The sequence below is a fragment of the Diprion similis genome, chromosome 8 (assembly GCF_021155765.1).
Source record: "Diprion similis isolate iyDipSimi1 chromosome 8, iyDipSimi1.1, whole genome shotgun sequence".
Classification (NCBI taxonomy): domain Eukaryota; kingdom Metazoa; phylum Arthropoda; class Insecta; order Hymenoptera; family Diprionidae; genus Diprion; species Diprion similis.
Genome location: NC_060112.1, coordinates 9105154 through 9132343, shown reverse-complemented (window position 1 = coordinate 9132343; position 27190 = coordinate 9105154). Strand labels below are relative to the sequence as shown.

General features: G+C 36.4%; 1 protein-coding gene across 9 annotated transcripts in view; it reads right to left on the bottom strand.

The window, feature by feature from the left end:
- Positions 1-696: 696 nt before the first annotated feature.
- LOC124409085 (histone-lysine N-methyltransferase 2C-like) overlaps positions 697-27190 on the bottom strand; it is a 67697-nt gene continuing 41203 nt past the window's right edge. For 5 of the 9 annotated variants that reach the window (XM_046886476.1, XM_046886483.1, XM_046886485.1 and 2 more), the window contains 12 exons: positions 26720-27068; positions 25165-25352; positions 17620-23962; positions 13471-13911; positions 13023-13296; positions 12251-12477; positions 10621-10838; positions 9958-10341; positions 8960-9310; positions 7445-8410; positions 1327-1509; positions 697-1233 (listed from right to left, as the gene is read on the bottom strand). In XM_046886476.1, the coding sequence (XP_046742432.1) occupies positions 1141-1233; positions 1327-1509; positions 7445-8410; positions 8960-9310; positions 9958-10341; positions 10621-10838; positions 12251-12477; positions 13023-13296; positions 13471-13911; positions 17620-23962; positions 25165-25352; positions 26720-27068 (10017 nt within the window). In that variant the 3' untranslated portion in view covers positions 697-1140. The remainder of the gene's footprint in view (positions 1234-1326; positions 1510-7444; positions 8411-8959; positions 9311-9957; positions 10342-10620; positions 10839-12250; positions 12478-13022; positions 13297-13470; positions 13912-17619; positions 23963-25164; positions 25353-26719; positions 27069-27190) is intronic. The other 4 variants (XM_046886479.1, XM_046886481.1, XM_046886480.1 and 1 more) reach the window with 2 other exon arrangements.

Here is a 27190-nt window from a genome sequence, read left to right as displayed (position 1 = left end):
AAACCCTTTGATTGCAAAACCTCGTTTTGCATGTATGTCGAACATGGTCTCGCCTCGCAGTATTATCCGGAAATGCTGGAACTCACGGTGAATTTCTTATAGCAGTGACGATAAAGGCGAGCAGCTTAGTTGCAGAATTTTTCTCCTATAAAACGAAGCTTCTACCGAAATTCAGGCAGAAAGATGAAACTCGTTAAATGGGAAAATCCATGGACCACCATACAAACCAAAAAAATTGAATAAGAAAGTACTTCCAAATACCGTTATAAGTTATGGCATTTAAGTATGAATTTCGTTGTGTAAAATCAGGTTCCTAAAATGTGCATCTGCGTGCGTACGTATAAACATTAAAACATCCACGCACTCACATTTATTTATTATAGAATAGTGAAATACAGTGCGCTCTGCCAATGGTGGCGCTTCCCCTATTTTGTACTTGAACACTTCCCCACCCGTAGCCAAGTTCTTCGGCTCTTCCAATAGTGTCTCGCGCTAGGTGCATTGTGTTATTAATAGTTTTCGGCGCCGAGTCGCGTCAAGAGTGGGGTTAGTACTTTCGTCGGAAAGTTATTCCCCTACATGTCCGTGATCGGCATTATTGAAAGAGCGGACTGTAGTTATAAACACGTGGAACGTCAAATTAGGGGTTCTGAGACTACACAATTTTTTCTGGTGATTTAAAATAACATTAGGTTCTTTTACTTATGTACAAATACAGTGCAACATATATGCATTAATAATAACAACTAAATTAGATCCTATATTACAATATTATTTACCGTCTTTGACTACGTATAACATACAAAGATAGAAATTTTCTTACATACAGAACCCGCTAACTTCTTTTTTTATTACACTTTGTCTTCCTTTTAAGAGTCTTATGGTAATATACAAGCGATTAATATTTCTGGTTGGTAAAATAAAACTAATATTGTACAACTTTGGAGGAATGTTGTGATGACTCTGCACCAACTTTACTACAAATCACTTAGTAAAACCATAATGGCACTTCACATTTTAAATATTATAATACGTCTATGAAGTATGTACATAGATATATGCACACCTATTGCATGCATGTGGCATAATTCACATAAAAACCTATTTCACAAAGATACCAACATTGCAGTGTATAGACTTTTAGTTCATCCACTTGCGGCAGTTAGGTGCACCACATGCGCACGCTATCTTGTGTTGGTCATCTTCTATGTCAAATTTGTAATCGTAAGCCAACTATAAAGAAAAAGAATTCATAAAAATTTTTAATTTTTAACAATTTAAGATGCAATACACGATAATGAACAGGAAAGTCATTGAAAAAATTACCTCTTCACCACGTGAGATTCTTCGCTTTGCAAAGATAATTATCCGAAGATCACGTTCAACCTCAACGATTTCAGCGACACAATTTGGGTTACAAGAGTGGTTAATATATCGAGCAAGTCCTCCACATAATGTAGCATCCACTACTCGCTCTTCATCTAAGCGAAACATATAAATTCCACGATTCTGTAACACACAGAAAAAAATTCATCAGGTATATATTCTATAAGAGTGAATCCTTGACGATTCATTTTTTTCATTCGATAAGTATTAAGAAGAAATAAAAACTATTGCCTATACAGTCCGAATTGAATGAATGAATTCTTATTGTTTTTCAGAAAAATACCACACCAGGATCAAGGCATGCTCAAGCAGCTCTGTTGCAAAATATTTATATGAAGTCATAGAGCAGTGTGAAGCTTATATTCACGCTTTATTTTCATTCAAATTATTCATCAATTGCCAACATGGATTTGTTCTTATTCCCTTACAATTTTTCCGAACTCATTTAAAGTAGTTATTGCTAAATTAAGAACTGAAAAAAAACTGGATCAATCAGTTTCTCTTTTTTTTTCTTTTGTTTCAAAATCAACCCAAGTGCTTAGAATATCAAAAATAAAAATTTCCCGAGTTTCTACTTTTTGAAGAAGTTTCGCTAACTCGAGAAGGTTCTCGACTTCGCAAACTGCTTATACTTGCAATATTTTCTAAAACATAACGTAATATTCGATATAAATAATCCCTTGGATCATTTTCATGTGATATAAATTATTAACGAGTTACGAATTTCAAGGTTTATAATTTCATAACTTTTATTAGTCGTAACTCCGGAACATCTCGATGTATCGTAGTGATTTGAAGTTTAAAATTACTAGTTTGTAGCCTCTTTTTTGAAAGAATAATGGAAAATAATTTTCTATACCATGAGGTGATTTTTGAGCTTCCACCAGCTTTGACCCAACGCACGCGTCGAACCTACTCCCGACTCCACAGACTTATAGAGATCGATTACGTGCTCTGTACAACAAGCTGAAGCCGTAATTAGAAGAAGAGAGCACAGCTGGAGCCGAACCGCTCTATTGCAGGATCGAAACAGCTGGAAGTAGCCGCCAGACGGAGAAAGCAATAGGGCAAGCGGGAAAGTATACTTGTATGAGTGTATGACTGTATGACTCTAGCTCTAGTATGATTAGAATCAGAGGCCCGACTCCAGCTGTTGCTCTCTTCTTCTAATTACGGCTTCAGCTTTCTACATTTATTCGATTCAATTTGTTTCCGACGTACATATATAGCCATTTCATAAGGTTGTATATTGGGGATATGCGATTATTAATCGATTAATCGCCAGATTAGATTGAGCAAAGGTTCTCAATAGTGATATTATCAATTTCTCAATGTCTACTCCCAAAACTTAATTTTTCAGTCACCTGTATTAAGTATTTTCAAGGAAATTGGGATCGTTTTTATTTACTTGATTCATTTTCTAATAATATGCATGGTACATAGTAGTGAGACTTCTAATTCCACTGCAAGGATTGCTTATGCACCTAAATAAACAAAAGCAGGATAAAAACCTTACTACTACAACCCAAAAAAAAAAAAAAACTCAAACAACTATAACCGAAATTAGAAAACTTGTAAAGAAAAATAATGAAGGGAAAAAATTGTTTGAGGGAGTGGATTATTAGAAATTTTTAAAATTAAATATTATTGAAGAATTAGATGAAACTTTGGGTATTAAGTTAGTAATTAGAGTTTGCAAGACCCGCGATAATACTTCGCAGAGACTTGTGAAACAATGTATCTCTGCACTGCAATAATTTGAGTGTGTATATTGGGCTTAATAACTTTTAACTTCAATATTATTAGTTTCCACATAAACACTGAACATCGCACATACGAAGATTATTGAAAGAAAAGCCTTTGCAGGAGGTTTCTGCTGATGTACGAAAACTTGACATTCCGATTCAAATATGGTATTATTTGTAGACTCCAATGAAAATGCTAACACAAAAGTGAACTTATTCAAGGTAACGTTATTCAAAGAAGGCTGGTATTTCTCGAGCTAAAAGTAGCATAGATCAAAATATTACTTATATTACAGAAATGAATACATCCAGATTAAGCTTTCCAGGTTGATGTAGAGATGCAATTTGTAAAAATTCATCATGCTTTCTCAGCATCATATAATTGTCTCATGCAATAAAAACAAAATGTATGAATGTTTACTAAATATCTGTATGATTCGATATTATAAGTTCACTTTATTGTAAATTCAGCAATAATGATGTGAAATTTTATGCTTTTCAGTAGTTTTCTACTAGGCCATTCCAGGTCAAATAAACTTGCCACACCTCATATTCTAAATTGGCTCATATATTTATTATTCATCTGACTTTTTATTTATTCATCGATGATTTATGATACATCGCCTTCTATCTTTTACTACCGAGCTTATGACTATGTAATAGATATAGGTAACCAGACCCAAACCATGCTCCTAAATACATCATGGTGTACGTATTGGTACACGAAAGATGATCATACATTGCCATTAGCTTAATTCAGGAATATATATTGAATAGTGTGAATTAATTTTAGTCTTAGGTTAATGACAAACTTTTACGTCCTCCATCAAATTAACAAAAACTCAAGTTTGATTTACCCCACAAACTTTTTTCTGCGTATTTGCTTTCTACAAATGCAGAACATACTGATCATATTAATGGATCTATAAAATGCCGGGTATTCTGCCTGATTTCCGGAATTCCCTGACAAGAGACTACTTGTTAAAATTTTCCTGCTCTCGGTAGCGTTTTAGGATCACACAAAGAATGGTTGACTGACAGTTGAAACAGAAACCTTCTTGATTTTTCAAAACAATATTTCCATTAAAATGAATGTATAAAAGAACTGTTTCAAGCGTAGAAGTATTTTTTATAACAGAGTATCTTTAGTACGATGTAATGTATGTGTAGAAAACAAAAACAAAACGATTCTGTGTAGAAGGGTCACCAAAAGGGATGAGTTGAGGGCGTTTTGGGTCAGACAATACATTTTCTTTTCTCAGTACCAAACTTTCGTCAGGATGCATATCAAAAATCTTCTGGAGTCATTTTCACATGCTTACCTGACTAAAGTCTTCTATTTATACTTTCTTGTTCTAATTTTTTCACATAAAACTGCTATGGCTCTACTACGCGTGAGTTACGGGACAGGACATTGTGCACCATTTTTCTCGATGGTGACTTCAAGTACGCAAAGGATATCTGGAATCGAAATGAAGTATTTCGTATTAATCTAGTGAATGGATCTAAGTATTATTTCCATTCCACATACTCTCTACGTACTTGGCATTGCTCTCAAGAAAAACAGATGCACACAGTACATTATTTAAAAACAAGACGCCAGTGGGAGAATCTGTAAGGGCAGAATAGTTCAATTTCTCAATGTACTCAATAAATTCAACATCTACATGACCTAGAATTCAATGTTTCAATTTTTTGTATCCCTTAAACATGCTATATCTACATACAATGATCCTTTTTTTCAAAAAATATAAATCTTGACAGGTTTATAAGGAAAATTGTACTGCTATTTTCAGCAGAAATCTTAGTCTTAAAAATCTTCTAATATGCATTAGTGTTTCGTTTGGAAGAAACAATTGGTTTTTTATTTCAATCAGGAAAACTTGTGAACAGAAGGAAAAAACCCCTTGCAATAGGGTACCTTCTGAATTTAATTTCAAAAGGTCGCTCTGGGAACTTTGAAGTTTTCATATTTCAATGACACAGAGAAGATGTGATTTGAACAAAAAATGTAACCACTCAGCCACATTTCATGATATGGACTTGATTCTGGGAGCATTTTCTAAAAAATACAATTCTGCACAAAGAAGTCTAAAAAGGCAATCTTGTGTAAAAATTCGTTTTTCAAATATCTTCAGCAGTTGTATTATTGACTACACAACCGAAAGTAAAACAACGGATTTGTAGTCAGTTGATGTCTCTACAATAATGTACATAGGGGGCAAAGACTGTAGTTTCAATGGTTAAAATAATAAAAAATACAAATTTTGCTACCAAACAAAGTATCTTAATACACATGGAATACAGATGATTAATTTATCGAATTCACATGATAAATGAACTGGACAACTGACTTGGCAAGATTTTAGGTAGTGATAAAAAAAAAACGTTCTTGCAGTGAAATCCATGCAGTGTTTCAAAGAATCGAAACTTGAAAAATGTATTGTTGTTCTGCTCCAATAATTTACAATGTTAGCCTTATAATGAAATAACAAGCAATGTAGAGTTAGAGAAATGGTAAGTTTGGGCTGGATATGTGGAATAATCGTATTACAAAAAGAATCATCTTGAAATGTGCAGTGCTGATTGAAGGAATAATTGTGTCATTATAGTATGTATGCGCTACACCTTCAACATATAACGTGACGATAGAATACTGGGTTGGATTAAACTGAAAAGATATGGTGGCCCAACGCATAAAGAGAATGAGTACTATATAGGGTTGACAACTGATCACTAGAGGGTCATCTATGGTATTCCAGACGTAACATGACATATAGACCGCATGAAGAGATCGATATTTTAACACACTCAAGATATTTTTTGGAAGGTTTGTATTGACTACGAACTCATATTTTCGTTTGGTATCTTAAGATCAATCCGATTAATTGTTTCATATCCTGTACACGTTTTCTTCAATGTATGTAGATTACAATGTACATTTTTTTGGTTCACGGCTTTCAATATCTGTTTAATTGTTAGAAACAGAATGTTCTAGATGAATGTAGAAGAGCGCCAATTTAAATATTCTTTCCCTCTAACCAACGTGGTTTCTTTTAATGTTTATATGAAAACTATATCTTACGCAAACGGAAGTTTTTCGAGATTATAAAATTTTCTTGACCTATGATATCTTTGTAAATTGTGACCCTAGATGACCTGGAAGAATTTTATTTCAAGCACAATTTTCAACACAGGGAGTATATTTGATTGAAGGTAAAGTTAGTTAGTAAAACCGCGAAAGGAGTTCTTGAAAAATATAGCGCGAATGCATGCTATGTATGGAATTCCATGTTGATATGCATGTATTTTCGGAATGCATGCTACGATATGAATAATGTGAGAAATGATGATAGAATTAGATGTTTAAAATCATTAAACTCTAGATTTTTTCATCCAATTCTAATGTTTTTGAGCTCATACTGATCTTAGAGCTCTTCAAAGGTAACCTGAAAAAAACGTTTTACACATAGTTATCTATAGAGTATATAAAAATAGATTTGTTCAAGTACAATACAACAAATGTTTGTCAAATGAACAATTACATTTGCACGTCATAACTGTACTGTGACAAACCATTTTGTGCATACTATTCAGACAATTTGTTGGGATTTGGTCAGCAAGTAAAATAAACTCAAAGATATCAGAATCGGGTAAAAAAAAAAGCACCAGAGTTTAATTATTTCGAACGTTTTAAATATAAAACTTTTTCCTAAATGATTGATATCGCAATTTATGTTATATAAATTTGCTCAGATTCATTTCTATTAGTTAGCTGGGATGTTGTCTCATTCGTGTTCAATCTAATTGGGCAAAACTATACCGTTGGGGATTTATTTTCTCGGTTTTTCTCTTTTCCTGACTTTTGATTCAGCCACGACAGTTAAGAGATTTTTATGCCTTATTGTTAGCTGTCACACTTAACTCGGATCACGTAGCTTCCACATGGTACTGAACTCCCATGTGGTAGCTGAGGCTTAAATGAGGACTGCTGAAGCTGTTTTTATGGTTTACTTGTTTGGGTGGCATGGACGACCACCGAGGTTGAAATCTTGCGCAGATATCCTGATAGACCCAACTCAAAAAATTCAACTACCCACTAAAGCCTGGTGTGGATGCTCTTAATGACATTATATCATGGATACGAATGCATTGAATTACCTGTATGACTCCTTTAATAGTTTTTTTACTCGAGCTAATATTAGATAAATTAACCTATACAACACTACAGAATGTTATTTCTGTATGGAGGAAGAAATCAGTCATTTATTTCTATCCTACTGAAGACCCAAATAAATTTCGATATAACTTACCCTTGCTTCGTACTGCTTCTCTCTGGTCTCAGCTAGTTCAGAACGAATGATTTCCCCAATGTATTCAATGACCATTGTGTGTCTTTCCAAATCCCGAGCTGCATATAATCCTAGGCCTTGAATTTTGGATCGTGCTAAATATACATTGTTCCGCCATTCTTGTTTCATCTTCTTATACTGTGAACTTTTGGAGTGTACAAATTGTTTTGAGTAAGGACACGCTACTTCCCCAGCAACAGTTGCCGTAGGTACGAACGTTGCTCTTGCTGAAGAGCCAGTACGCTGAGTATGCGGCCTTTTCCATGGCAGTTGATTCCTCAAACGAGCCTCTGTTCTTGCACTACCAGTTGGATTGATAGCTAACGGCAGTTCCAATAAAGGATTTCTCCCATACTTGAATCTGTAATCTGTAAGAGTTTCAATTCCCGGAAGGCTTTCAAGAACACGGACAACAGCAGGCTCCGTGAGACCAAATAAATCCTCCCCAGAAACGTAACGTGGAAACAATTGAACGCTGTGTGTGGTGCGGCGTAATTCAGCTAGTGGTTCCAGAATGCGATTCCAGACGGCACGAGGTGTTGCGTCTCGCAACTCAACATCTTCCTGCGAGGGTTCTTGAACCAATACTCGAAATTCTGGTCGTCCGGATACATCGTGAATTGAGCATACGTATCGGCAGCGTTTATTCGGTCTTCTCATGCTCCAATAAAATCTCACTATTTTGTAACCAACTGGATAGATGTAATTTGGCGTATGAAAGTTGGATAATTGATGTGGCAGCAGTTGACCCACACTCAAGAATATCAAGCTTCCAACCCGCAAAAGATGATTATGTTCCGAATGATGCATTACAGCTGCTACTTGCCGGTTCTCGTCACGATTAACATATACTCGTCGGTATACCGATAAAGTTGTCAATTCATTATCTTTTTCATTTTTCTGGACATGTTGCGAGCAATATGTACTCTGAAAAATTAGAATCTTTTAAATCAATTACTAATTACCAGTCTAACTTTTAGAAACTAAATAATAAATAAAATCAACTGTCATTCTACTTTCATAATCTATTAAGATTCTTGTTTTGAATGTAACAAATATGTGGGTCCAAATTTGGATTATACAATAGAAAAACCTCCGTTATCCGGATAAAACTTTCATCGATAAGTAACAAGCTAAGCCTTAGCTTAGAAAGCTGCGAAGGCATTAATAATATCTGTTTGCGAACCGAGAATACCGTTCTGGTTTGACAAAATTCATTCAGTTTTTTTTAGAAATCTTTAGTGTCAGTTTCTTCATCCTTATCTGGGTTGCCAAAAAAATAGTTTTCGATTTGTAGAGACGGAAATTCAATTTTCGTCCTTTGTGGCTTAATACACTAATTTCAATCAGTTTGTCTAAAAACTTCTAGAATGTGATTCTGTTTTAAAATCACGCAAAACTTGCTTCTCTCTTTTTTCGTCTTGGGTGTATAATCGGATAGAGAAGGATTAATCATACCCTTAATGTGACATTTACCTTGTTTTTGTAAAAGACGCAACCATCCTTGACTGCACAGCCAAGATGATAAACGTTTGTGCAACGTATTTTGAAACATTTGACAGTAGCTCCAGGTTTGTCGCACACCATGCAGTTTAGGACAAGACTGTGTTGAAGAGCTGTGTCCAAATTCATCAAAGCACCATTCACAGTTTCATATACATCTTCCGACCACAGAGCACAATTGAGATGCACCCATTTGTCAACATCCAAATTGAGCAATCTTGCGGGTCCATCCGCAGCACCGTCACCCTGACTATTGCAGAACAGACAATGACGACTGTCGTCGGTCTTCACAGGCATTACAGTAACACCCAAACGAAAAAGCATCTGCAGAAATGAAAAATTATGTCGTAGATGAAAATCTAAATTTTCGAAGTAGATTACTCTACGAATTTCTTTATTGTCACTATACTGTGTTCTTGAATAAGAAAGACAATACTCAACAGGTAAATTTTCAACGTATGAACGAGTAATTTGTAATAAAACGTTTTACAGTTACACATCAACAGAGTAATTCGTAGTTGAATGTGTAATCGAATAAAAAATATAATTCAAAATTTGTAACCTTGACACCTGACTTGAAGGTCAGTGATTTCTGCCTCGACTTATTTTAAAAAAAGGGTGATAATTGTATTTTCATGGAACTGTTATTTTCACTCTCACTATTAACTCGAAGAAATCTAAAATCAAAAGTTTTCTTATGCAATTTGGACTCATAAGCATTGTGAAATTTTTTTCATATAATTCTTTCTGGAAAAAGAGATTAGTGATAGACAGTTTAAAATGAGAATATTTCTGTTTCTAGTACTGAAGTAACTTTTTCTGTAGTATAAACAAGTGTATTAGAATTTAAGATTTTTGGTTTACATACTTGGAAGAGTTTTTTATAATTTCAGTTTCAATGTACAAATCGCCTATTCATTGTTCCAACTTAATTGTTCATTAAAATGTTCTTTTAATATTAGTTAATTTACCTCTGTGATCTCACGATCCACGGGTTTTTTGTACTTTGTTGCTGGTTGGATAGCACCTAGCGTCCATAACTTATATCGAAGACCTCTCCAAACTTTTGTTGGGGGATCAATAGAATCATCATTTAATTCTTCCGTAGCTGCGTGTTTTTTTGGTCGTTTTTCATCAACTGAATCTTCCTTAACATGAATAGTATCTGTATCAATATCTTTTTCAGTTTTAATTTTGACTTCTGTCTCAATTTCCATTGCTTCTAGTTTCAGATTATCATTGTGTTCAGCTGGTCGATGCATGACAAATTTCTTTTCATGAGCTTCTGTCTTCAATTCCATGTCAGCGATTCTAGACAGTGAGTTCTGGCACAGATGGTCCACAATTGCTGCCGCCTGTGTAATTTTTGACATTTAAAAGTGTCTAAATTTTACAGATAAGAAATTCATAACTCTGTAGGAGCCACTGCAAGTACTAGGAAATGACGTATCACATAAGAACAAGGTGCACGGAGATAGAGCTTTGAAAGTTGATCAGAAGAAACTTCAATAAAAAATTTCCTGAATAATCGCACTTTGAATTCATAGGGTATTTAAGAAGTGAAATTAAAAGTAAATTGATACATATTAACCAATTGCTACAAAAAATATTAACGTAATAGTAATTGAGTATACCTTTTCATGAGTGGCTGTCGGTGATCTATGAATAAGAGCAAATTGCATGTAACATGCTGCTGAACAAAAGCAAAGCTCCTCGCCAGGCTCAGATTCTTCTTTACTCAAGAACGGTAGATCTGAAACCTTTTTCCGTATCAAACTGTTAAGGATGACCACATCACAGTGACGACAGAACTTAGCTGCTCCATTGAGAATGCTTTGGATATCTATAGGAGCTATAAAATCAACAGAAATGTACGTATTAAAATAAGAGTAAATCTGGTAAAGAATATAAAGAACCGAAGCCACTACATAGACTGATCCACCGATTTCTGGCTACCTTTTCAGGGTAATAATTTCGATCTGGGTGAAATTTAGATCCGTTATGGTGTATACCTAAACATGAGAATTTATGAGACTGAGCATTTACATCTTGATCAATTTTATCACGTTTTCGAATTAAACTTTTTGACCTTTTATTACTTCCTGTTGTCAGAAAAAAAAAGATCACCTAATGGCCTTTTTAGTCTGACCTTCCCGAATATGAAATCAGTTATTTTGATTTTTTTATGTAAAAGAATAGATGGAATGGAGTATAGCCAGAAATTTTCAGAGAGAGATAAAATGTCGATTTTTCGAGATTCCTATAAAATTTGTACCGATTGAATATTACCCATTTTCATCCCACTTTAAAAATTTCAAAATATCTACTTTTCCACACTTAGAAATGAAAATCATTTAATTTTTGGGCCTTTGCATATTTTTATAGAACAACAAATCTCAAAAAAATCTAGCTCAAAATGGATTTTTTGTTATGTGAAAAACTCATTAAGTCATCTTTTTCCAAAGATAGAATACAGGAAAAAAAGTGCTGAAAATTCTATGACAAAAGTTCAATTCAATAACGGAATAAAATTGATCAAGGTTCTCGTAAGTGGTAAGGCCTAAAAATTTAAGAGATTCCATACCTTTGTGCATATTATAACATATCCAAGTGCAGATGGAAAGAAATTACAACTCTGTCAAGTTCACCAATGTGCCGATTGTTCGGCTAATATATAAATGCGAAAGGTGAACTTTCTGGTTGAAACTTTAGTTCATAGGATTTCATTGATGGAAAAACTAGACATAATAAAATGCAAGCGGTTCCAGCCGTATAAAAACACATTTTTCTAAAACGGATCACGTTATCTTGACGGGAAAACTTTTTCAATTAATGCAATGGGAACCTCAGGATAATCCAAAGCCAGTTTATAAACGAAGTTTCTAAAAGAACTCATGGTGGTTTCCGTCGCAAAAGATGTTTTTTTTTTTATAGGACACATAGCACTACGAACTACAAACTGTATTACTGGTTTAATGAATATAAACTAGCACGCCAGAAAGCACTTTTTTCAAATCACTCTTCATCCAAATTGATGAGGTTTTCTCGTGAGACAAACTTATACTTCCAGTTCTGAACTTATTTTAAATTTTCAATATGGCTGCTGGTAGTCTAATTAAATCAGCCAAACTGAATTCGATATTTTTTTGCAAGTATTTAAAACTGTGGTTTGTTGACTTGTACTAATTTATTATATCATTTAATAAATGAATTATTTAATCAGCATCCCGATAAATGGTAGAATATCATTGCTATTAATCTTACCTCCTTCTTTACCATCTTTTCCTTTCGTTCTGTAAAGTCCCAACTTTTGACTTGGTGGAGTAGTTGTGCGCTCAATTATTTGATAACCTGTGGGTGGAGCAATGTTTAAGATATTCGCCAAGTCCTTCAGAACTCCCATGATATCATCTGCAGCCTGGCTATTCAGGGTTAGTGTCACAGTGACGTTACCATTATCTCGCAATGGTATGGGGTGTGATTTTCCTGTCCTGCAAATCAGATAATGCTGACTGAGTAACATTCACAACATAATGTAACGTACCTTCATTTTCAATACATAAGTTCTATATAAACCATGGAATCTAAAACTTTCTTGACTGGAATTATAATTCAATGATCCATTAATGTAACTCTGTTCAATGGAAAAATTGTTCAAAGATATGTGCAAATAATTTAAAAAAAAACTGTTTATAAATAGATCTGTATATTGGAATAGAGTTTGTCATTCCGTTTACTTTTATGTCCACTGAATATTATACAAAGAATTCAACTTCTGGAAAATAGGGTGCGCTATTCAGTTTAAACATTATATCAGTTACGATGAAATATTGGCGCTAACACAGCCACATTAACGTTTAGGAAATTGGGTAATGAATAATTAGTAATGAAACCAAATATTCATGCAAAGTGTTCATGAAAGATCGTGCTTTCTAATAGTAATTTTTTAATAATATTACTGTAAGGAAAAAAAGAAAGAAATCACATCAGATTTGTGTAAACGTCAACGTGTAGTAAAATTTTTTTATGCAATTACCTTGATACACCAAAGTTTTCCTTGTCCATTTTAGCAGAATCTTTAGTGAAGCCCGGCTTAGGCCTAACTGGAATAGGTGACACCAGTGGTATAACAGGAGACACCCGCTTCAGCCAGTCAGATTCTTCATCAGATTCTTCTTCTATTAATCTTAACCCAGGAAATCTATGTATAAACTCAGGGATTACACATTCCGGAGATGATGAGCTGACGATTGTATCGGGTGTATCAACGTCACGGGTCATACACAACGGATTATCCTTCTTATCGTCAGCTGAAAAAAAATGACATTGCTCTTAGAAATCACAACTAATACAAAGACTAGTGAATATTCGACTGACAGCCTGAAATAAGTTATCTCTTATAAAGAAAGTATTACGTAGGAATGAGCATAATTTCATAGAAGCTTATAGGTATTGTTTATTGAAAGTTTTTGGTGTGGACTTACAATCGTCGAATTTCAAAGGTACAAATTCTTGATCATAGAAGCCTCTTTGGGTAGAAGGTGCTGGCTGTGCTGGAAGTGGTTGCAATTCGCCAAATGGCCGAGTGTTGTAATGATCAGCCGTCCCTTGTAAGGTTGCACTGCCATAGGAACCAGTTAAATCTCCAATACGAGTGCTGTAGTCTCTCTGCGTACCAATTTTTGATAAATCTCCAAAACCGAAGATAGGGCAAACACCATAATTCCTCCCTAGTAGTGGTTCGAGCACCGCCATAGGTTGAAGTTGCCGTAACTGAGACATTAAATTATCAACAAAAGTGTCATAATCCTCATCCTGGCGAGACCCTTTTCTCGGCCGTTTCTTTTGTGGAGTAGCTGTAGCATCTTTTCCTTGGCTTTGTCTACGTTTTTGTTGATACTGACGCCTCTTCAACTTTTTGAGGTCTGAAATGATCAAAGGCTATATTAAAACAATGTACCTGAAGCCAATCGCAATGCATTTCCCTACTCTCAATTTTTCAGTTACAAGTAGTTCTGCTGTTAGGTTTTCAAGATGATTTTCGTTTTTGTTGATCCGAGCTTAAAAACAGGAACATCAGATTTCGGATTTTAGTATTCTTCACCCATGTCTCATTGGAAGTTACTTCAACTCTAACCAAGTGCAAAAGAATATTATAAGGGATGAAGCAATGAACAGGGTTGCATTAGTTTTCCATATCACATGGTTAAAGAATATTGAAATCAAAGACTTCATTGCAAATATAAGGGCTGAGCCATAGAGAAATGGGATAGAATTTTGTCCACCGAGTGTGCAACTGTATCTTGGCCAAATCCAGGATTCGTATGCGTTTTGGAATCTGAAGTTCATTAACTTTCTAGGTATTCCAGCCTGAAAATTGAGTTTTTCCACTAACTTTTCAATAAATACGCCGTTGATTAATGACAATTTTTTTTATACATTAATACCAATACCTTCAATATTACCTAATACATATCTTACTCTCTGACTATCAATTTAGAAACAACAGCCTAGAATTTTCCGTAAGAAAAAAAACTAAAGAATGTTTAGTGTTAAGTAATATACATAGAATGTATAAGGTGGTGCGGCGAAACAAAAATTATTATTTCTTAAGATTGATAGTACTTTGTATAAGAACGAGTTTATTTCCTCAACAGACTAAATATTCCAGTTTTATTTTGAAAATTCCGGCTTTTTCCTGACCTATCCCTGTTGTATGAAATTAACTGAGTTTTTCAGTTTTCCCTGTGCGTATGAACCCTGAAATCATTTATGCCACTACCGAAGACTGTGGCACATGGAGCTATGATCGTGCAAAAAACATATGTATTGAAGCCAAGTCCCAAACAATTATTCATTGTAATAGTATAAGTGGGACTGGATTGAAATTTCCTGGAGTACATAGGATTTTGCCCTTCTGTTGTGTTCCACATATAGCGACCTGGAATCAACATTATAGCGACGTAAATAATACAGCAATGAAGATTTTTTGAAAACTCAATGGCGAATGAGATGTACTGGAATCCCAATTCTGATATACATGAATTTGTCAACACTACACAGATCCATTGAGTGACAGTAAACAAGAAACTGGTAAAGAAATTTTTTCTTATTACATTCAATGTAAATACCTTTTGTCAAAGATAATTTTCTTTCTTTTGCAGATTGCCACTATCGGAGTTTAGGATATTAATAAGTGTACTGCTTACTCACACTCAAGTCTAGCAGTCAAAGTCATTGATGTACATCGTTTTAGGTAGTATACCTTATGGAAGTGGATTATGATCGATTCGTGTTCATAGGGCGCCTTGAATCAGTTAGAATCCATGTATGTAACATTAAATTGTGAAAAGTTGGATGGACTGTCTAAACAACCACTAATCTAAACTAATCTAAACGATCACTTGATCGTCATATAAGGCATTGCTGGTAACGTACCTGTGTAAAAAAAATTACCTATATGACGAAAATTGACCTTTTTTTGGAAGTATGAATCTTTATTCATAAACCTGTGGCAAATTGATTAATTCGGGAAAACTGATTTATTTTAGGTGGAATGCTTCACACAGCGAGGATTTGATAAACCTGGTTACTCAGTGGGCGACAAAATTCTCCCTGTTTAAAATCGATTGAGAGATCTCACTTAAATTGAGATTAGATTTTTTTTAAATTTATTTACTTAGATTAGAAACTAGAGATTGGATTTGTTTTAATCCATACTTTCAAAGCCTGTTCCAAAGTCTTTCACACTCAAACTGGTCTCGATATTCTGGAAATTGGCCAAGTTATGGGAATTACAGTAAAGGAAGCAAAGTTTACAAAAACAAAAAACTATGAAGGAAGCTCTACAAATTACTGGAGCAAGCCAAAAAAGTTAACAAAACGCTGCTATTGCAGAAGAATTCTTTTATGGCATAGAAATTTCAGATTTAATGAATGAAAATAAAATTTAAAATAACTGAAATTCCCTTGTTTATTAATTTCCTTGAATCAAATAAAATAAACTTGAAACTTGTCGAGAATATGCACTAGATGTCTTTTCAAAACGAATACTTTCTAACTAATACATGTGTAAACAAAAAATCAATGAAAATTGGCCTTTTCCAGGAACTCAAGTTAAGTGAAGCCCCTTAAGAATTTTTAATTGCTGAAAGTGATAGTGAATTTTTCTATTAGTGTTCTATTACACTCGAATCAAAGTCTCTAAAAGTATTATCCTTATGTCGAAGTCTTTGCACAGTGAGCCTAACCTGCGGATGTAAAATGAGACTTTTTGCACTTAAATAATTAAAAAATAAACCCCCATCTCCATGTATCACCATCAACACAATAATATACTGTGTATATGTGCTGCATTCATCTGGAGTAGGCCGACTTGTGTGTTGATAGTGTAATAAAATTTCACAGGAAGACAGTAAACTAAAGTCTGTTACTTATCTCCACGTTCTACTGAAGAAGTAAGCTGATTTCAGGTTGTCCATACCTGCAGCTGATGCAGAATTGTCATATTGACAAAGTGTTTCTAGATGTTACATGAAACCTCCGAGGTATGGGCATTATATTTTTCATAGTTTTTCATTCTGTAGCCTTGTAAACTGTATATTTTTACTTAAAAGCACGATTTTTCGCCACACCACTCTTAACAGCCTATGAATTGCAGTTTTGAGTTTGAGCACGATTTTCTAGAAAAGTGTATAGGTGAACTTTTCCAACTTTGATAGAATAACTAGTAATTACTGTATTAACATCCGTTGTAATTTTCGGAAGTATGAGCCACTTATTTTGAGCAACCAACTTTCTCTAGCTTTACGCTATCGATAGTTTTTAGACTGGCACATTCCTCCTGTTTAGTACAGACAATTTTCAATCAAACATTGATCATGTGTTCCGTTAATACGATTTTTACTCATGCTTAATATCACTGTTATTAGGGGTTTGAGGAGAGCTACTTTACTGGTGAAAATTATGAGTATATCTAGTATCAAAAATGACCAACAGAAAGCGTCGGCAGCGCCTATAAATTTAGATCGAAGTTTGAAACAATTTATTCAACGCCAAACCAAAAATCATTGAACTGTTAACGCCTACCCTTGGGAACAGATTGAAGCACTGGAAAAAGAGATAATGTTACGTAATCGACCTGGTTCAAGTAAACACTGTTCCTTCCACTGTCTCGCTGGCGATACTATACTACTATTGCTGTCAAACTTCAAATGACAACCATCAACAGTTGTTCGTAATGGTGCAAATTAAGACAGACTCTGAAAATTTGATTGCAATGTTACTTTATGAACTGGAAACTGCAACTTCTAGCGTGGAAAAACAGCCACTGTTATTGACAACAGATGACTATGATCTGGTGAATCGCCAAGTCTTGTTGTTCCGTGGCCATGAAGCGGCACTTTTGGAACTACAACGTTGCAACAGAAACATCCATCTGTTATCAGAATAATGTGTATAGTACATAAAAAGAAAGTATGTCTTCAGGATCGTCTCAAGGTAATATTTAAAATAGTGCGAGTCATACTTGTAAGTCGTTCTAAAATTGTATTGCCTAACTCAACTACAGTGCTAACTCATGGGATGAATGAAAATGGACATAAAAAAATCTTTTAAAGAAAAAAGTCATTTACCTATTTTATCATCCGTGGATCCGTCGATAAATTCATCTTTGGCAGTAAGAAAGTCTTTGGTTTCTGATCCTGGAGTCGGGGTGCCAACTGAAAGTACTTCATCTAGTATTTCCTTCTTAACTTCCACTAAAGGCACTGTGTGTTGTATAAGAGCACCCTGTGACGACTGAGCTTGGTGTCCCATTTGATGAGACACCGGCAGAGGCACTGATGGTTGTATCATACTAATATGCGAAGGTTTCTGAGTTACGAGAGATGCGTTTTGTGACGCTGGTGGTTGACTGTGTAACTGAGATATCTGAGAATTTGAAATTGTGACGGATGTTGATTGTATCGTGGGTTGACCAGTAATTCCCGGCTGCTTAGAAGGTGCTGTGACTGTATTTGGTTTGGTTCCAGGTATTATTTGTGATACAGACGATGACGCTGGTAGTGGTTGCTTTGGCATTTGAGTAGCGCTTGTACATATTGAATCATGAACAGTTTTAGTCAGTGATTTAGTAATCGTAGGAACAGTATTTTCTGGTGAAGAGCATATTGCCTTGGTTGATACTGGCTCTGTTACTGATGCCTCTTTAACCACTGATGCGGTCGTTCCTTGGTGAATTCCTGGATTAGTAACCTGATGTGACAAGGACTGCTGATCCAGCATGTTTGGTTTTGAAACATTTTCTGCCGTATGCTGTGCAGATTGTTGAGGTGGAGATGCAATTTTTGGAAGTACAGGTAGTGGCACTGTAGGTTCTTCTTCCGTAATTGTAGGACTCGGAGGTTTCTTCGGTGCAGTTGGATGTGAGACAAATGACGTTTCTCTGGTTAAGATTTGTTTTGGTTTTGGTTTACTGACTGGTGCCTCATTGAGCAGTGGTGGAAGAAGAGATGATGGCGTTGGTGGCACGGGGCGAGCCAACTGAGCTTCCAGGGAGGGGACCAACGGTAAGCTAGGTCCTTGACTCGTTCCAGATGATGAAATTGTTGTAGCACAAGCTGTGTTCTGTAACAGCTGCTTTAAAAGAACATTTTGTGACTCTTCTATTCTAGAGGAATTTCCACCGGTTTTAGTCATTTCTATATCTGATCTAGAAACAGGAACTATTTTTTCCGAGTTCAACTGAATTTTTGTCAACGATTCTTCTGTTTCCTTCTTAACAGTTGCACTTTGAATAAGACCTTCCAGTTTACTCGACTTATTGTCAATAGGTAAGTGTCCTGTTGACTTGTAAAGCGCCGAGCCCGATGTTAACTGGCTATGAAGTAGTGTTGGAGCTTGCGATAAAGTAGACTGAAGTATGTTTGTAGTGACATTGATAGTAGCTGTGGGAGTGCTCATTACTGGTGAAACAACTGTTTTCACACATTGTAACGATGTATTCGATGTACTTGATGTTGAGCTAACAGTTGCTCTGGGTGAATTTGAGGCACTAGTGTTCACTTGTAACATCGCTTGAAAATTTTGCGAACTTGGACGTTGGACACAAGGTGATGCAACAGAATTCAGTAAATTACTTGTCGGAGTAAGAGCTGTACTGACTCTGTGCCCAGCAGTAATTGGCTTTGCAGAATTTGTTCCAGCAAGCATAGCATTCAATATCGCATTCGATGTTATTGTAATACTTGAATTCGACCCGCTTCTGGAAATTATGGTGGAAGTAGTTGCCAAACTAGCATTTGCGGTTTGCGCTTGCACAGTGCTAGATTTCATACTTGAATAGTGCTCACTGCAAGTTGGTTTGCATACTGTAGAGATAACACTTACTGTAGAAACTTGAGTTACTTTTACTTGATTAGCTTCGTTAGAACCAATACTACTGGTCATATCAGATTTGATGTCAACATTTGGACTCGTTGTTATATTAGTTGTTTGCGAAGATCGGTTGACATCTGTTGAAGGAGCCATATGCAACGTTGTGGATATACTATTGGTCGGTGCTGCAGTGGTTCCGATTTTGGCAGTTGCAGTTATCGATGATGTTGCTGATGCATTGTTTTGATCTGACATAGTGTAACTCTGCGAGTGGTTAGAGTGTAGAGAAGACAATAATGTTCGCAACTGATGAGATACAGTAGCGACATTGGAAGTCAACTCTGTTGGTTTAGACAAAGGCGATAAATGAGGTACAGTTGTAGTAGCTTTCTGTAATTGAATCACAGCACTCACAGCTACTGGTGACGATATATGTGATAGCAGTGCAGGACCTTTTTTCGACGTCGAATCTACTGTAGGTGCGTTTGCACGTTGTGATTTTGGTAGATCCCTTTCTTTTGGCGATGGATTTTCGCTCTCCCCATTTCCTTGCTCCAAGTCTAAGAGAGAGTCTTGTAAAATATTCAGCGGTAAAGTATCCAAAGTGCCAGGCAAAGGATAAATTAAACTAGGCTTACTTGAATTACTTTCCTGCAAAATATCTGTATTCGCCATCTCAGGTTTAGAAGAAATTATATTATGCAGCATATCTAAGATCTCTTCAGATGACTCATCCATCATATGCTTTTCTTCATTTAAATTTTGGGTCAAATTTTTTTTCGAATCATTATGAGTTAGATTCTGAAACTTGTTTCCGGACGAGCTAACAGTTATTGTATTTGTATTACAAGTTGTAGAAGGCATTTTCGAACATTCAGCATTTGGGTTTTCTGCAGGAGTGGTGGATGAGGGAATTTGGTTCTTATTTGTGGAAGCTGTTGTGGCTGATTCTACATCGTTTTCTAAAATATTTACAAGTGATAAATTGTCAGCTACAGGCGACATTCTCTTTAATCTGCCAGTTTCTGCTGTTTTCCTGTCTGATTTTGAACTGATCGCCGCACTGGCAGCATCATTTTCAGGATTATGGATGGCCTCCAGCATGCTTTCCAACTCGTCTGTGGTGTTTAAGGAATCTGAATTTTTACTATGGGCCTGATTACCATCTTTCACAAGCAAATTTGCACTACTATTTACAATATTCGAGCTCATATCTTCTTGTGTTCGCGTTTCATTACCCACGTGATTAGTGAGATGGTTTTGTACATCGGAACGGTCGGGATACACATCCAATTCATTTTTAACACTGGCGGAATTACTGTTTGTATTGTCTTTGACAGTCAGGTCTGGTATGGACATTTTGGGAGTGGCTAAAGTAACAGACGTTGGTTGAATACTGATGGCTAATTTTGCCGGCAGCTTCCGTTGCAGCTTATTCTTTGAATCATGTAAGAATTGAAGGTAACTATCATCCCCTGTTGTAGTTGTTGTAATTAGTTCTGTTGCTTTGCACTGTTTCAATTGAATCCCAGTTGTGTCTGTATTTACTGTAACTTCTGCAGCTGCCTGGCAAAGTCTAGCTGCGATTTTAGCATCGGCCACAATACCGGCCATGGTAGAAGGTGACATAGCCTGTTTCTGAACTTTTGATACAGCTGAGGTGACAATTTCTTTCAAAGTAAAAACACTCGAACAAACTTTAGCACTAGTTGAGACATTATCTGAGACAGTGCTACATGTTCCAACAGTCGTATGAGCTGGTATATTTGTTGAAATAGTAGAATGTGGAACTGATGGTTTGATGATATCAGATACATTGGTTTGCTGAAAGCTGGATACCGGTATGTCACGTCTTACAACTTTATCTGTAAATTTGAAAGACGTAACACTTGGAGTAGTATTGATTTCTTTCTGTTGGTGTTTGAGCTCATTATTTTTTGGCAACTGTGAATTGTTACTTTCTTTAATCACCGCTATGTGATCAATTGGTTCAGTTTTGTCAGTTTGATCAGGACCGAACTCCTTGGTAACGTTATCCTCTGGTGATTTGCTACTTGGGTCAATGATCACAACTTCTGATGCTTCAACCAGAGAAACCATTATATGTTGATCCGGTGATTGATCAATGTATGGCCCAGGTGATGGATCTACATTCATTTCTTCCTGATCTGGGGATTCAGGCGTATCAGTAACAGCAACCAACTTTCGTCCAGGCTGTAAACTTCTCACAATATCGAGTCGTAGCCCTTTTTTATTTCTAGTCTGAGGTAAAACTGAACCCTCGTCACTCAATACTGCCTCATCCACACGATTGACGGTGTTCTCAATCTCTAGAATTTGAACTAAGTCATGTGACTGACTATTGTCATTGTCCAATGCATGGCTAAGAGAATCATTGCTATCAACGGACAGACCCACAACCATATCTGATTCAAATAAAACATATTCTTCTTGCATATCTGGTTCTAGAGTGCCAGTTATAACATCTCCCAATTCAGAATCTCCAAACTGCTCTATCACTGTAATATCATCGCTGTCCCGTTGGGCAGTCGAGCTTAATGTCACTTCTGTATTCACGATTGTTTTATCATCATCGTAATCTGTCGTATCAGGGATCGGTTCAAGCTTGTCACCAGGACTACTCAAAGGTACTGGGGTGGTACCAGCTAACGAAGAGGTTGCTTTTGGTTCAACATCAGTTGGCGGCGTTTGTGGAGGTGTATGAGAATCGTCGTCAAAATCGTTATAATCCGCACATACTAGTGAGTTGATTTTAGATTGCGGAATCCCGGTTTTTCGGTGTACGGACGTTGAAGTATTTGGTTTTTCTTCAGCACCTGGTAAGTGAGACTCCGCAGTCTTGCCCTTGCTCGACTCTGGTTTCATAGACCACATCGGTGATCCTCCTCTGAGTCCGAGCTTGAAATATCCATATCTACCAAAACTCGAAAGTAAAGGTATCGGGTTCATCGGATTATGAGAATTTCCACCACCCCTGCTCCCGTGATCTGTACACATTATCTGATCCTGTTGTTGCTGATCATTTCCCCCTGAATGACTATTCGAACCCTGTGAATTGTATGGTGTATGCGGAGTATGAGGCGTGTGAGGTGTCCTTGGCGTTCCAGGATTTTCTATGCTTTGGGGTCTATCTGGCATTGCTGGACTATTGCCACTGGATTGTCTCCTTTGCATTTGGATAGGCGATCCCCCAACCATTGGACTTCGAGGCATTGGTGAGTTTGGAGTTTGGGATGGTGGCGGATGATGCGTGCTGTTCAATTGATGTTGTAACATTGGTGATGTTGGCGGATGATTCCTTGATAAGGGACTTGGCGGTTGATACTGGGGTATCATTGGAGAACTTGGAGGGTGTGAATGAATTCTGCTATTCATTGGACTAGGTGGTTGTGAGTTTTGACTCAACTGTTGTTGAAGCATAGGCGAACCCATCGTTTGTTGAACCATAGGGCTTCTAGGCATCGGAGAGCTTGGTGGTTGCCCGTAGTTCTGTGGAATAGATTGGTGCATCTGAGGACTCGGGGAGTTTGCAGGTTGCGATACCATCGGTGAACTTGGTGGTTTTTGCATCATGTGTTGTTGCTGCATTTGTAAAAACTGCTGCCTTTGTTGGGCCAGTTGTTGCTGTTGTTGTTGTTGCTGTAACAACTGCTGCCTTTGTTGCACCATCTGTAACGTTCTTTGAGTTATAATACTTTGCGTCTCCTGGTGAGATATTGCACCAACTTCGTGCTGTTGTTGAACCATTTGCTGTCGTTGCAGCATTTGCTGATGTTGTTGTTGCGTCATCATTGGCTGCTGAGAAGGCTGTGGACTTCCAAGCGGAGAACGTTGTCCGTAAATACTACCTTGCAATTGCATTCTGGGACGTTGGCCGGCATCTACTACAATCGGAGGACGAACGAAGCGCTGAGGAAGGGAATGCAATCTTACATTTTGTTCTCCCAGCATTTGTTGCGCGGTACGTCCATCTGATACGAAAGCTCCAGGACTTGTGGCAAGCCTCCCTGTAATAACGGATCTGTGTTGTGGGGAAGCCATTCGTGTCGACGTTGAAACACATATACCTGGTGATGGCATAGCACCTGGACTGAAAGGACTGTCTTCCCCTTGGGAATGTGGGGTCCCAATTCTAGGAGAAGACTGCATATTATGCGGTGACATCGTTCCTGGGGTACCAGTTTGTGGATTGCCAGGGCTGTGTTGTAGCAACGGTGGATTTGGGCTATGTTGTATCATAGAATTTGCTTGAGGGTGTTGGATTATGTTTGATGGTACACTTCCAGGTCCAGGACTATGAGATACAAGTGCTGCAGGACTGTGCATTGGCGAAGATTGCTGGGACGGAGACATCAATGGAGAACATGGTTCCGACGTTTGTGGTTGGGATTGCCTTTGTTGTTGTTTGTTACGATAATCCTGGATAAGCATTCCGTGCTGTCGATTTTGTTTCCTACTAGCATCAAGATGTTTCTGTAGTATAGCTTGTTCGCTAGATATTCGTTGCAGCTCTGCAGCATCATTTTCGGCTAGTTCATTTCCGGATTTCCTCAACTGTCTTTGTTTGCTGCTAAGTGACTGAAAAGAAAATGCACAATTTAAATACGAAAATACACCACCAAAGAACATGACATAGGTCGACAAAAAACTTTTTTTGCCTGAGTTTCTGTTTTAATGCATAAATTCTGATGCTAGGCATCGAAAAACACCAGAATATCCATTCTTAGCTTCTAAAGTTTGCTTTTGTCTGTTTTACGTCGATAAGTGAGTTTTGAAGATTTAATTGATTTTACGAGCAGCAGGTAGTACTTTGATCAAAACGGTAGCAAATTGCATATTACTCGCGTAATGCACAGTGTTGAGTATTATTTGTCTATCAAAGCTGTAACAACCGTTCTTGTTTATTACTGAGTTAGAAAATGGCGTCAAGACAATGTAAACAAGACGTTGTTTCATTCCGTTTTATTTGTGGGGAATTCATTAAAGTAAGAAGCAAAAAATTTTCTTTGGCAACAAGTTTAAAGCTTTGTGAAGCTTATGAAGCCTGCTTTAACCTGCGAATACAGAATCAAGATAAAAAATGGATAACATACTTTGCCTATGTTTATTTAAAATTATGTCTAAAATTAAAATCTAAAAAAGTTTCGAACATATTTGTATTTTTGTAACTTGAATACCTACCATGAATGTAAAACTCATGGTCATTTCTACGTTCCCAAACACTTCAACACTTTCTACTATATTTTGCAGAATGATATTTGATCGGGGTATTCTTATACCAACCAAGAAAATTGCAAAAAAAATAGTGAACAGATCGTTTACTGCGACGATTACTCTCTTTTTAGTATTAATTTTTGTTTTCATTAAATTGATAAAATGCTATTATTCACCAGTGTATCCCTAGAACATGCAGGCATTGATGTACAATCAGGGCATAACATATACCTATCTATTATAAACTGCATGTATTGAAGTACGAGTGATATGCTGTCGAGTTATAAAGAGCATTAGAATTGAATTTTTGCAACATGTGCTTGGATCGTTTGATTTTTAAAACCTGTGGAGCATGCGCAAAAGTGACCTTTTCTCGAACAGTAATTTACTTTGAAAAATTAAATAACCTGCCTGGATATGTCTGTCAAAGAAGTTGGCGTACATGTACTGATACTTAATTGAGCCTTCAACAATATGTAAATTTATATGCAAGGCAATGCATATTATTGAAAGGATCTAATATACTCATTTACTACAATATGTGTAGATAAGAATGAAATACGTACTTTCTTCATTTTGCGTAACTTTTGAACTTCCGTTTCATAATATTTCAGTTGCTGGGATAGGATTTGGTTTTGGTGATTGAACCAGTGCTCGTACTGTAACTTAATTTGACGATCTTGTTCAGTTACAATGTTCTCCGGTGGTGCTGGTGGTGTTGGAAGTTGTGGAATATTAAATGTCGCTATCCTTGCTGAAATGCATTCGATAATATAAATTACTGATTCTGCTTAGAAGCCAGGAGTCAAGAGACAGAGAATGAAACTTGACAAGGTTGCCTGTGAACTTGGCATTTGAGGTGAACGTAAAATTGTAACAGTGAAACCAAAAAATCGAAATCTAATATTTCAAACTCGAAACTTCAACAAGTGATGATGTGAAAAAAAAAAATTTTTCAACGATTTGATTCAAGAGCTGGACTATGTGTAGTGGGGTTACAATAAAATTGGTAATGGTGATCATCTGCAGTTAAGTAAAACCAAATAGAATTTCTACGAGAAAAAGCAGTTCTCATTTGTAATCAAATTCAGACATGTCAATGTGAGTGCGCTTGGTGGTTGAATTGGAAATAGCAGCTGCACGAACATTCACCTCAGCCATTTTCACACTCATACTGGCAAATTCGTTTTCCTTCTCTGTACCCTTCATGGTCTAGGAAAACAATACTTTGACACATTTTCCCAAACTGGTGAAAACTATAAACTATATACTACTGAATGGAGATTGGCTTTTCATTTTATTAGCTGAAATTCTTGTTTCTTTCATCCTAATAGCATTAAAAAAAAATATTGCACAAAGCATCCACACACATGCCCTAGAATATTAGATTATGGAAAGACATACGTCTTGATGTGGTCTAATACGTTCCAACTCTCGATTCAATATGTATTACATTCATTGAATGATCTCAACTACAAGGCTATTTGTTATCGTAGAATTGAAAAATCCAACTACTTGAAATGTATACAAATGATAAATCCCCAAATTCGAGCACGTCTGACTTCCACAATGCAATCCGAAACACGTAACTCTCAGTTTACCCTCAAAGTTACGTGAATAATATTATCCTACAACAGTAACATGATTTATAATAATAATCACGTCTTCAACTTGAAGCTTGAATAATGTTATAATTCTTGCTACTCTGTTTCTTGTCAGAATAAATGAGAGTCTAAGTAGAATTTGTCAAACCTAGTAACTTTTACAGTGAAAAATTAGAAACAATCGTTAAATATAAAAACTGTATAAGCATGGAATAACATTTACGTTCATCTAATAAATTATGTATATTAATTGTAAAATTCAGTGCTGTGGAACTTGCACTTCGTCTATTCTTCCCTGAAGTACGTAGCGATTGTAGCAAAGTTAACGATAATTTTGTCACTATATTCAAATTAGTTCAAAGATTTACGTTCTTTGACATCAAAAGTCACCTTGTCTTGTACAACATTATGCACACATCGTCTAGATCAGAACAATTTTGTGAAAAGTTGCAACATTGAATTATCTGCTTGAGATTTTATGAGACTATTCTATTGTGATATCACATTTTACACTAACATTCAGGTGGAGTTTGTGTAGCAATTGGTTGTCTCGGTGATTGTCCTACTATTTTAGCAGTATCAGGTATTCCTTGTGGCCACACTGCCCCAGGAGTTGAAGGAGGTCTGGTAGCACACGGTGGTCTAACAATAGGTACTCCTCCACCGGAGATGAAATTTTGAGGTGGAGAAGAGAGAGGAGTAGAGCCCAGCACATCAGCTCTGAGTCTTTCGAATTCACTATCGCTAAGCAAAGCACCACTCGGTGTTGAGATGTCCGTTTGCTGCTGCTGCTGTTGTTTTTCTTGTTCACGTTTTTCTTCTTCCAGTAATTCTTCCAGCAGCAACGGTTGCTCCTGTGAACACGACTACTGACAGTTAAGGTCACTTCCAAATACATATTTAACATACATACAGGGAGTGTTTGGTCAAACAGGCAATTTATACACATTCTAGAGCAGTAGAGCAAGACACCAATTCACCTTAACTG